Source organism: Protopterus annectens, chromosome 3.part1 (genome assembly GCF_019279795.1).
Source record: "Protopterus annectens isolate FY-2018-M chromosome 3.part1, PAN1.0, whole genome shotgun sequence".
Classification (NCBI taxonomy): Eukaryota; Metazoa; Chordata; order Ceratodontiformes; family Protopteridae; genus Protopterus; species Protopterus annectens.
This window is the reverse complement of record NC_056732.1, coordinates 1,271,431,282-1,271,443,729: the sequence shown is the minus strand read 5'-3', so window position 1 is coordinate 1,271,443,729 and position 12,448 is coordinate 1,271,431,282. Positions and strand designations below refer to the sequence as shown.

The following is a 12,448-nucleotide window of genomic DNA, read 5'->3' as shown; positions in this document are numbered from 1 at the left end:
AATCAATGCAAACAGTGAAAGATTTTCTACAGGTACAACCTGCACGTTTCAGTAGAAATTGGCCTTCCAAAAATTGGTCCTTTCCAGCCACGGACAGACCCCAAAGAGGTAGATACAGGTGCCCGAGGGGCAGAGGGCAATCTCAAGGATCGTTTAGAGGCAGACAATGGCAAGCTCCTACACAAAGAGGTGGTGAGGATAGTTCGCAGCCATTCAGAAAGCAAACCCAATTACTTTCTCCTTTGCATGCCAAGCAAGGCTCAAATGGCAACACCCTTAGGCGGAAAACTGGCATTATTTTTGAAAAATTGGCATATTGTCACAAAAGACAAATGGATCCTGGACATTATAAACAGAGGCTACAGATTCCATTTTCACACCCTTCCAAAAATGAGAGGCATGCCAAACCTGCCACACAATCAAAGGGCAGAGGCACAAAGACAAATTTCAGATCTCATGGACATGAAAGCTATTCAAGAGGTACCTACTCAAGAACAAGGTCCAGGTTTTTATTCCAGACTATTCCTGGTACCAAGGAAGGGAAAAGATTGGAGACCTATTTTGGACCTATCCATCCTAAACACATTTTACTTGTGCCAAAATTCAAGATGCTCACATTACAGCAGCTTCTTCCCATGCTGGGCAAGGAGTCTTGGCTGGTAACATTGGACCTCAAGGAGGCATACCTGCATGTCCCAATCAGACAAAATTGCAGAAGATACCTCAGATTTCTTGCAGGTTCAACCCATTATCAATTCTCTGCATTGCCCTTTGGCTTATCTACTGCGCCCAGAGTATTCACGAAATGCCTGGCATCAGTAATTGCCTACTGCAGACTTCAAGGGATACAAATATACCCATATTTGGACGATTGCCTGATCCAAGCAGACAGCAAGCACATACTTCTGAAACACCTGGCTTTTGTAATAATGTTGTTGAATTCTCTGGGATACACAGTCAACAAAAAGAAATCAAGGCTAATACCCTCTCAGAAAATAATTTTCCTGGGTGCCAACTTGGACACAAACACCCAGATGGCCTACCTCACGCCAGAGAAACAGGGGCAACTAACTCAATACTTCAGAAAACTAGCAAATTTCACCAGGCTGACTGCAAGGAAAATCCTGCAGGCTCTGGGATTCATGGCATCTTGCATCCTACTAATCCCGTGTGCAAAGCTGCATATGAGGAAACTTCAATGGTACTTGAAAAACCTATGGTCTCAGCACAGCCACAGTTTGGAAACAATAATACCACTAATTCCATGTCTTCAAAAGGAATTTCTGTGGTGGGCTCAAGCATGCCAAACAAACACAGGTCTCCCATTCTGCAAGCCTCAAGCAAATCAAGTCATCACAACAGACGCCTCGGACTATGCCTGGGGGGGGGGGGGGGCGCATATGACAAATCGGTGCATTCAGGGCAAGAGGTCCCAAAAAGAAAAGCACCTTCACATCAATCAAAAGGAAATGCTAGCAGTAATAAATGCTATTATAGCTTTCAAAGACCTTCTGCATCCAGGTCAACTATTGATAAGGACAGACAACACCCCAGTAATGTGGTACATAAACAAACAGGGAGGAACCCATTCATACCCCCTATGCAGGCTGGCCATGTCACTTTGGAACATGGCTCTGGAATTACAAATCGAACTTCAAGCACATTACTTGCCAGGAAAGGAAAACACTCTGGCAGACAACCTAAGCAGAAATCTGATGGATCCACACGAATGGAAGTTGCATCCTCAAGTTTTTACAGAGATAATTCAAGCATGGTGAAGGCCAGAAATAGATCTCTTTGCCTCCCACAAAAATCACCAATTGACAAAATTCTGCTCAAGGACTTTTCATCCACAGGCCTGGAGAGTGGACGCTCTCTCTTTCAGTTGGACAACAATGACAGTTTATGCCTTTCCACCTCTTCCTCTGCTGCCCAAAGTTTTATTAAAAACCAGAGCAGACAGACCAAAGATGATTCTCATGGTTCCAGACTGGCCAAGACAGTACTGGTACCCACTCCTGAGGAGCCTGACGCATTCCCCACCATGGACCCTACCTCTAATGCCTCTTCTTCTGACTCAGCACAGCTTCAAAACTCTTCACAGTCAGCTGAAAACACTCAATCTGGCCGCATGGAAGATTCCTTAGCTTCACAACAGACCCTACTCTCCAAGGAGGTGCAGGATGTCATTTTGGAGGCCAGAAGGCTGTCTACTAGAAAAGCTTACTCCGCAAAATGGAAACGGTTTTGTGCCTGGAATGAGAAAAAGGGCCAGAATACTGGAAAACTGAATTTACCTCAAATATTACAGTATCTAGCTGAGCTGCTAAGCAGTGGACTTTCATTCTCCTCCATCAAAATCCATGCCTCAGCCATTTCTGCAGAGTACAACACTGATCCACCTTTATTCTCTCACCCCCTCTTAAGACAGTTCCTCAGAGGGGCTAAGAATATAAAACCCCCAAGGAAACAACCAATACCTGCTTGGGACCTCAATTTCATTTTAGAAAAGCTGACCTTGCCTCCTTTTGAGCCAGCTGCCTCAACAGATTTGCAATATTTGTCCTGGAAAACAGCCTTCCTTCTGGCTATCACCTCAGCTCGCAGGGTATCCGAAGTACGAGCCCTCATGGCTGTGCAGCCTTTCATCATTTTCCATCAGGACAGAGTTTCCTTACGAACCAACCCATCCTTTATGCCAAAGGTGGTATCCAGGGTGGGTTTGAATCAGGCTATCCACTTACCTACCTTTTACCCTAATCCTCAAAACAAAGGGGAGAGACTACTACATTCCTTGGACATCCACAGACAGCTGCGCTATTATTTGGACAACAAAGCCTTTCAGAAAATCAGAACAACTCTTTGTGTCCTATGCTATAGGAGCTCAAGGGAAGCCAATTTCCAAACAGACAATCTCAAAATGGATAGCCCACTGCATACGCTTTTGTTACTCTTTTCATGGTAAAACTGTCCCTGCAGGCATCAGATCTCACTCCACAAGGGCCACAGCTACCTCTGCAGCTTTCCTCAGAGGAGTTCCTACCAAAGATATTTTGGAAGCAGCCACTTGGAGTTCTGTGCATACCTTCTCCAAGCACTACAACCTACCATTATACTCCAAAACTAGAGCAGGCTTTGCCACTGCAGTCTTGCAGGGCATCCTGGCTCCTCCTAGTTCCACCTAGTGCCTACCACCCCTTTTTTAGCTTTGGGATTCTACCCATCTGTTATGACTGCAGCTGTATGCACGATGAACATAGTATAGTTTTGTACCTACCATAAATGTAGATGTTCGAGTGCTAATACAGCTGCAGTCCAGGTTTCCCTCCCTCCTTCCCCTCTTGGAACAGGCCTGTTGGCTAACACCTCCTCATACAACCTGATTGGGGTATTCATTTATGGTGTATTTACTTGCAACTACTGTATTTTGATTATATTGCATTGCATTATTACATAAATTTATGTATTGCCTTCCTTCTGGGGGCACCTGACATCTGGGGCAAGAAAAACTGAAGAAAATGGCGTCGGCTGGTTCTTTTATACCACTGTCGCACTGACGTCAGGGAAGAAGCGACGACAACCGACGCCGGACCTAGACTTTGGAATTCGGCCGACCGAGGACCCGCCTGACGGCAGGAGAACCTATCTGTTATGACTGCAGCTGTATTAGCACTCGAACATCTACATTTATGGTAGGTACAAAACTGTACTTTGTAGAGTTTGTTTATAGCGGGGGACCACCATATTGGCTTCCTTTTTTGGAGGATAACATCTTGGTTCTGTTAGGGATTGCATGATCCATGCATAGAATAGACTCCCTCTCCATGTCAAGCAGAGTACCTCTTTACCCCTTTTTAAGCGCAACCTGGATAACTGGATGGGAAACAGAAAATACACCTCTGGATTTCTACCCATGTCCCTGCTGTACAGGGGCATCGGGTGTTGACTTGTCTAAACATGGGCTAAACTCTTTGCTAGGCTTATAGGGGCCTCAGGGCCAGTAGCCTAGTAACCTCCTGTGATCCTATGACCTTGTCATTCTTTTAAGTTTTGTGTGGTTGAAATTGTCAGAGAGAGTCATAGAGGGAGTGGTCTTAAACATAGAACTTGCAGAGCTGTACTGGATTCTGTGTGTAAATGCTGATAAGACCGCAAGATATTAGTGATACCATCCCTTTAAACTTGCCTTGAAGGCAGAAACACTCCCCCATTGACTACTTTGACTAGTTTGTATTCTAACAGAGAGCAACAGTGTATCTTTTGGTTATTATTAAGGTGTTTTGAAAGTTTAAGTAAATTCTTTTGTTATTTTATGTATATTATGTTTTTGAAGCGTTAATGAAGAGATTGATTGAAGGAGGTTTTTTATTGTTTGGAATGGATTTATAAGCCATGATTGTGCGAGATCAGTACAACTCTGAGGCATTGTTAATCGTGAAAGTGCTTACTGTTTTTTTTTTTTTTTTTGTTCGATTAAAGTTTACTGTACGTGTTTTTAAAGCCGTGGTGACTATTTCTCTGTTTTCACTTAAGGAATTTACATTTCTTTTTGTTGGGAATAGTCTTCATCCAGTTGTGCCACTGTTTTTTGGTATTTCCCTTTCTAAGTGAATTACCAGCTGCACTGTTTGCAATTAGGCAGTTCAGCATCCATTAAAAATGCTGCTGTCAAATGCTATTCCACTGTGGGCTTGTCTGTTTTCATTGTTTTTTACAAGAATGTCTCTCTGTTAATACAGACAACTTTGCCACAGCCACTTGGTCTTGGCTCATATATTCAGCAACTTTTATTGTCTTTCTTGAGTGGCTAGGATTTAGATTTTTTTTTGGTACATGTGTACCTCAGGACTTGGCTCCTGATCATTTGCTCTTTGTCTGTCCTCCAAGTCTTACTGCTTGGGATTTTGAAGAGTTGTTGGCCCTGTCCCCGAGGGTTCTTACTACTAAGTGTAATGGATACATTTTTACTGTAACACTTATTCCATGTTTGGTGCCACTTACTCTTCTGCTATTCTCCTCTGCATACATGGCCTCTTCAGTATAAGTCAGGCAGGTGTATATTGAAGCATTACTTGCTAGACTGGAGTAAATTTTTGTTGTCATTTGTGTTTGTTGTGTACCCATTCAGTTTATGGGGTGCAGGGGCTATGTAGAATCTATACTGTGCATGTTATTTCACTGCAGGGACTTGCTTTGGGAGTATCCACTGCCAAACACAGAGGTTCTGGATAAATACTACCTAGTTGTGATTGGTGGAAATAACAAGCCTTCTATTTTTGACCCACCAAGGAGACTTACCTTTTACTATCACCTATTAAATTGGCAACCTGTATTATTTACTTTACCTCACCAAAGTAACTTTCTTAGCTAAGCAGTAATAGTTTTGACCTATTTAGATGGTTTGAGTCGGTGCTTTTACATGCCCTTGAGGTTGAATAATCCTTTTGGTTTTTGAAAATATTTTCCATCATTTGCCACCATTGCCTTTTCATCTTATATAAAAGATAATATATTGTAGGTGTTGCTACTTGTGTTAAATTTTATTCTACTGTGTATAGCCTAGGCTAAAGAAAAACTAGCTAGGGACTGTAATTCATGCTAGCTTTAACAGTATGTGCTGTAGAGTAACTTGTGGTGCATCCTCACTGAATTGCTTTTGCTTGATTATTCTAGTCTGCAGAAAACAGTCCACTAGGGAGCTTCCTGAAAGGATATATTGATGTACCATCTTGCCATGTTGGTAAGTGACTTTTTTCCCATTTGTTTAGTTTTTTTACTCCCTTATATGTGACCCACTTACTTTTACTCAAACACCTTCTTTATCTTACTTTGTCTAATGTACATGGAAACTGTTAATCAATGTTAAGTCTACCAGACAATTGAGACTAAAGCACTTTGACAAAGGTCATATTGTACCACACACCACAAAATCTACCTGCTGTGTAGTCTGACAAAGCACCTTTTAAATCGTTTTATATTTATTTATATACTTTACTGTCTAATTTACTTTTTAAACATATTAGAACACTGATCCAGGTGGATCATTTCAGGTTCAACCTAGGTTATACAGAATAGATATAATGAGATATAATAAGTGATTGTAATGCACAGCAAAGGTGGAGTAACAAAGCAAGTATAAATGGAAATTAAGACATGCATGAATGTTGAGCATATTTATGCATACAGTTTGTGCAATATGTAAACGTTACAGATTTTTTTTTGTGGTTTGGTGGTTTGGGGACAGTGTTACAGAGGAAGATATGAGTTTGAAAGAAGTTTGTAAGTGGGAAGACAGAAGAGAAGATTGAGGAGGACATAGTAAATAAGGTAGAAAGTGAAAGAAAGGTAGAAATGCAGAAAAGGAAGGGGGAAAGCATACAAGTATAGAGCGAAGGTTGAGTGACTAGAAACGTGGAAGATTGGCTAATGTTGAGATCAGCTTTTACAAAGAAAGCAATATTTAAGGGTTTTTTTAACAACAAAATAAAATAGTAAAAACGCTGCACCAAGCACCAGATATTCCGAGGCAACCCCGTTCAAAACTCCATTTCTACCATAAAACACAATTTATTTTGTAGATTAAGTGCTTTTGTCCACTGGACCATGGACTTCATCCGAATCAAACACAAATAATGCAAACATGCTTAACTATGCTAAATCAACCAATTAAAAACCTTTTTTAAAAAAAAAATCTAATTAAGAATATCTCCTCTTAAAGAGACAAACCTAAAAATGATGTAGCTGACATGGTTAACTGAATAATACTCATCCATTACGAATATACGGTTGAAATAGTGCACATTTTTAATAACAGTACACTTAAAATGTTTTTTTTTTAAGATTTTGTGAGATCATACTTGTGTACAGTAAGAGCCACTTAAAAAAACTACCTTCCACATCCATATAGTTTACTCACTTACATAAACAATTACTTGTCATCAGGCAACCACCAACCATAGCGTCACTGTACATATGCTTTATACAATAGAGGTACAACTGCTAAAGCACTTACACAAGTGAATGGATTGTGCTATCCCTAACAGAACCAAGATGCTATCCTCCAAAAAAAAGAAAGCCAGTCTGGTGGTCCCCTGTGATAAACAAACTCTACAACAGAAGAAATAAACCGTTGCAAAAGAGTAAAATCCCATGACTAGAAGAACTCCCTGGTCAGCCTCAATAAGAAGCTGAGATCCTCATAAAATCCTCCAAAGCTTGTTGTGAAAACAAAATTGCCACTGATTCTAAAGACAGCCGCAAAGCATTCTATAGCTATGTCAAGAATATCAATGGAAACACTCAGATCTGCTCTGAGTTACAGCACAATGGCTGTAAATATACAGAACCAACTGATATTGCCAACATCTTGGCAGATAGGTTCAGTGTTAACTTTGCACCCCCACACCCCCTAAAGGCCCCATCTCTATACCGGAAAATGCAAAATTACTGTAATCATGGCTGCACAGGTAAAAACCACACTCTCCAAAGCCAAGAACACAGCATCCATGGGACCTGACAACATCCCAGGCTGTGGGCTACATGCACTACAGAATGACCTGGCACCCCACCTAAGCGCCATGTTCAGTCATAGCCTCACATCAAGCTTTGTGCCCACTGAATGGTACACAGCGGCGGTTATCCCACTCCACAAAGGGGGAGCCACCACGGACCCCGGGAACTACCGCTCCATTAGCCTTACGAGTTTGGTCTGCGAGGCCATGGAATGTATCAACATGGAACTTATAAACAAATAACATTGGTAATCTCCAAACTCTGGCCCCCACCCAGTTCGGGTTTGTAAAAGGCAGATAATGTCTCCTAAACCTGATTGACTTCTTTGAAGCAGTCACCAAAACCGTAGATGAGGGTAAGGTTGTTCACACAGCCTATCTAGATCTCGCCAAGGCTTTTGACATCATCCCTCACTCTGGAATTATAGATAAACTCCCTAAACTAGGTATAAATCCCTATGTCACAAGATGGGTTGCCAACTTGTTCACTGACAGAACCCACACTATGAAAGTAGTAGATATCATAAACTCTAGATGTTTTTTTTGGTGGTAAACTCTTTTATTTTGACTATATGTTTACAAGCATGGCAATGACCACAGGCTATACAGCCTGTAAATCTGTCTCCAAACCATGTGGTTTGTTGTTTGGTCGACATCTACAGTTTATGATATTAGATGTTTTGGGAACTGTAGTAGTGATTGTGTAATCTATTTAGTCACCTGTTTTTGCTCTGCGTTCTACGTATGGCAAACATCCAGACCTTTTAGATTTAGAGTCAGTGAACATCTAAGTGATATTAAGAATAATAGATTATCTAATGCACTCTATAAACATACTTTGAAACACAAAACTGCCAAGTTCACATTTACTGTATTTGACAGAATTGAATGTAATAAAACATGTGATGGCATTCTATTTTAAACCAAAAAGAGTCAAGATGGATTATTAGGCTAGGTGCACTATTTAGTCCTGGCCAGTATCAGTTAAGTTAATTTGCTTAATTGTTTAAACTATTAATGGAAGATTGCAATAAATTCCTCTGATTTTCTTTCTTATATAAGCATGTGCAAGTGTCTATTTGCATTAATGCACTGAAAAAGGCTATTACTCAGCCGAAACCAGTTTGCTGCATATGGATTTTTTGGGTTTGCCCTAATAAATATATTTAAAGATTATTTGCAACTTCTCCTGGTGCTGGATATTTTCTTTTGGTTTCTACATTTGGTTTAATCCGTGCTGCCTTTCTCCTTTGTGGGTATTTGGTTTGATCTATAGTTCGTTGTGCACACGCTGGAGACTCTTAGGGACGATGGATCCAGATCAGTGATGTTTCACCCTAGCATAAGCCTAGATCGACGCTGTTTTACATGGTATTCATTTTAATAGGTTCATAGGTAGATATTCTTCATGTTTCACTGCTGCAGTCATTACATTTGGGTAATCTACTGGCAGGTTGCCCTCAGTCGGCCTGATTAACAAAGTCTTGAGTCCTGCTTTGGTTGCTGTCCCTTCTTCCATGACGTCAGGTCATCAAGGGTATAAAACATGCAGCCGACGCCATTACATCAGTCTTTCTTGCTGCGCGGTGCCCAAAGCAGAAGCATTTCGCAAGTGCTGGTTGGCCGACTCTTTAAATTTTCGTTTTCGAGTTTCAGAACCAAAGTCTTCAACTAAAAGCTAAGTACCCCGTCGGGGAAACCTTTTCTTGCTTCTTACCGATGTCATTAAAAGTTAATAATTGCATTACTTGTGAGAAGCAAATACCTCATAAGGATTTTCATTTCTGTTGTATTCCGTGCCTAGGCCCTGACCACAACTTGCCTTGCTGTCGGTTTTGTGCAAAATTTAATCAACGCACGATTAAACGTCGGTATATTTTTGCTTCTAAATATTTTGGCTCAAGATTTAACTATCCAGAAATGTCATCAGTTAGCAATCCGACTACCGGAATACCTAAAAACGCAAAGAAAAAGAGACAGACCGTCGAGGTCCAAAACAGACACTGCTTCTCCTAAGCCAGTCGCCGGTACTCAGTGAGGTGCTTTCGCAGCCCCTGATACCCGCTACTTCTGATTCACAGGCCTCTAATGAGACCCATTCAGAGTCCGGTATGCCGCGAGATGCTTCAATTATGGAACCCATGGATGTCTCTACCTGATGGGTCCGGAGCCACTGCGCAGGCACCGCCTTCTGAGAGTGTTTTCAGGCCTACAGATTTGTATATTAGACCGACACCATCTTCAAAACTAAGGTCAAAATTTAAATCTATGTCTAAAAAAACAACGCTTGGGCCACATGTGCAGGCCCCTATGCCTAAGAAACAAATTATCAAAATGGCTCAAGATTTAATTACTCTGATCAGGGGTAGCCAACCCCCTCCTTCTAAGAGACCTAGGCAAGACATTGATTATGAATCTTCTGAACAGGATTCTGTTTCTTCTGACTCTTCTAATGAACAGGATTTGTCTATTCCTACTTATGAGGACTCTGATGCAGAGGATTACATTCCTTCTCCGCTCCCCCTGAGGATTTTTCTTTTGGGGAAACTTTACATGCCTTAAGGGAACATTTCCACTGGGAAAGTCAGGATTTATCTGAATCTAAAGAGAGACTTAGGGATTTTCTGCTACTTCCTCAGCATAGGCCTTTGGCTATACCTCCTGTTACATTGTTGATGTATTTTCAGAATCTAGTACGACTCCTGACTCTCTGCCTCTGGCTCCTTGTAAGCCAGACAGATACTACAGGGTTCCTGACTCCCACAAATTCCTTTTCAAAACCCCTATTGCTGATCCTGAAACCATTTTTCAAGGTCCCAAGGGCATTAAGGCCTCTACTGCCAAAAATCCTACCCCTTCTGATAGAGACTCTAGGGCGCTGGATAGATGGGGTAAGAAGGTTTACACGTCTGCAACCTTGGCAATCAGGGCTTTAAACTGTCAATTTCATATGCTTAAATATCAACAGCATATCATGAGACTACTTAAACACAAAATTATGTTAATCTGTGACTGTGTGGAAAATAAAGAATTGCAGGATTTAATGCATTCAGCTGAACAAGTTGGAAAACATACTTTGGAATGTGGTTTTGATTCCTTGGAGGCCTCTTGCAGGGCTGCTGTAACTGGATCTGTGCTAAGAAGGCATGCTTGGCTCAAACAGCAAACTCTGCCTGACCATGTTAAAGCAAAATTGTTGGATGCTCCTTTACAACAGGACCATCTCTTTGGTAATAAGGCTGAAGAAGTGTTAAAAAAGATGGAAGATAAAGCTAAATCTATGCAAACTGTGAAAGATTTCTTACAAGTGCAACCTCCAAGATTTAGTAGGCACTGACCTACTAAGAACTGGTCCTTTCCAGTCCCCTTGAGAGCCGCTCAAGTCAAATCAAGACATTCCAAAGTCTCCAGGTTTCAGTCTCAGGGAACTTTTAGAACAAAACAATGGGGTGCCTCCACCTCCAAATCTGAAAACAACAAGGCACCTCCCTATGGTAAACAGTCTCAATGACTTCCCTCTACAATCACCAAGCAATTACCTCTTAGCCGCCCCTTTGGGGGGAAAGCTAGCACTTCATGCACGAAACTGGCAACTTATTACCCAGGACAAATGGGTTTTAAATATAGTATCCCAGGGATACAGATTTCACTTCCATACATTGCCAATCCCAAACGGATGGCCAGATCTGCCCCCCAAATCAGTGGGCAGAGGCCCAGAAACAAGTTCTGTCCCTCATGAACATGGGGGCTATTCATCCAGTTCCAGAAGAGGAAAAGGGACAAGGTTTATATTCCATACTTTTCCTGGTACCCATAAAAGAGACAAATCATGGCATCCAATTCTGGACTTATCCACTCAACACATTTCAGGGCATTCCAAAATTCAAGATGCTGACTCATCAACAGTTACTACCTATGCTAGGCAAAGATGCGTGGTTGGTAACTCTAGACTTAAAAGAGGCTTACCTGCATATCCCAATCAGGGAATCTTGCCGAAGATACCTCCGCTTCAGAGCAGGCTACTTGCATTACCAGATGTTCATCGTGTTTCACTGTTGCTTTGGCTTATCCACTGCATCCAGGGTCTTCACAAAGTGCCTGGCACCAGTAATTGCATTTTGCAGGCAAAGAAATATTCAGATATATCCATACCTGGACGATTGTCTAATTCAGGCAGAAAACAAGGACATTCTTCTAAAGCATCTGGCGTTTGTAAATAGGGTTCTAACTTGTATAAGGTACACCATAAACGAAAAGAAATCACAACTGGTACCCTCTCAAAAATTACATTCCTGGGTGCAAGCTTGAATACAACTGCCCAGATGACTTACCTTACGCCAGAAAAGCAAATTCAGTTGATGACTTACTTCAAACAGGTGGCCACAAAAACCCAGCCATCTGCAAGACAAATTCTGCAGGCCTTGGGGTTCATGGCCTCCTGCATTCTTCTAATTCCATATGCAAGACTGCATATGAGGAAACTTTAGTGGTACTTAAAAAGTTTATTGAGTCAGCATTGTCGCGGCCTGGAAACAATGATTCCTATTATACCTTTCCTGCAGCTAGAGTTCCTATGGTGGGCAGAGGTGTGCCACCAAAACAAGGGACTGCCATTCACTCCATCCCCTGCCACCCAAACCCTAACAACAGACACATCAGACTATGCTTGGGGGGCTCATCTGGCAGGGAAGTGCATTCAGAGCAAATTGAGCTCAAATCAAATGCACCTACATATCAATCAGAAAGAGGTGCTAGTTATACAGAATGCTCTGACGGCCTTCAAGGACTACCTTCATCCAGGACAACTAATGATAAAGACAGACAACACCACAGTTACGTGGTACATAAACAAGCAGGGGGGTACACATTCTACCCCCTTTGCAGACTAGCCATGGCATTGTGGAACATGGCCTTGACCTGTCAGATACAACTACAAG

The 12,448-nt window shown here is 41.7% G+C and overlaps 1 protein-coding gene across 1 annotated transcript in view; it reads left to right on the top strand.

Annotated features, from left to right (window-relative positions):
• Positions 1 to 12,448, top strand: part of LOC122798415 (1-phosphatidylinositol 4,5-bisphosphate phosphodiesterase gamma-1-like) — a 3,104,897-nt gene that overhangs the window by 2,488,893 nt on the left and 603,556 nt on the right. The window contains exon 23 of the mRNA XM_044067334.1: positions 5,674 to 5,740. Coding sequence (XP_043923269.1) covers positions 5,674 to 5,740 — 67 coding nt within the window. The remainder of the gene's footprint in view (positions 1 to 5,673; positions 5,741 to 12,448) is intronic.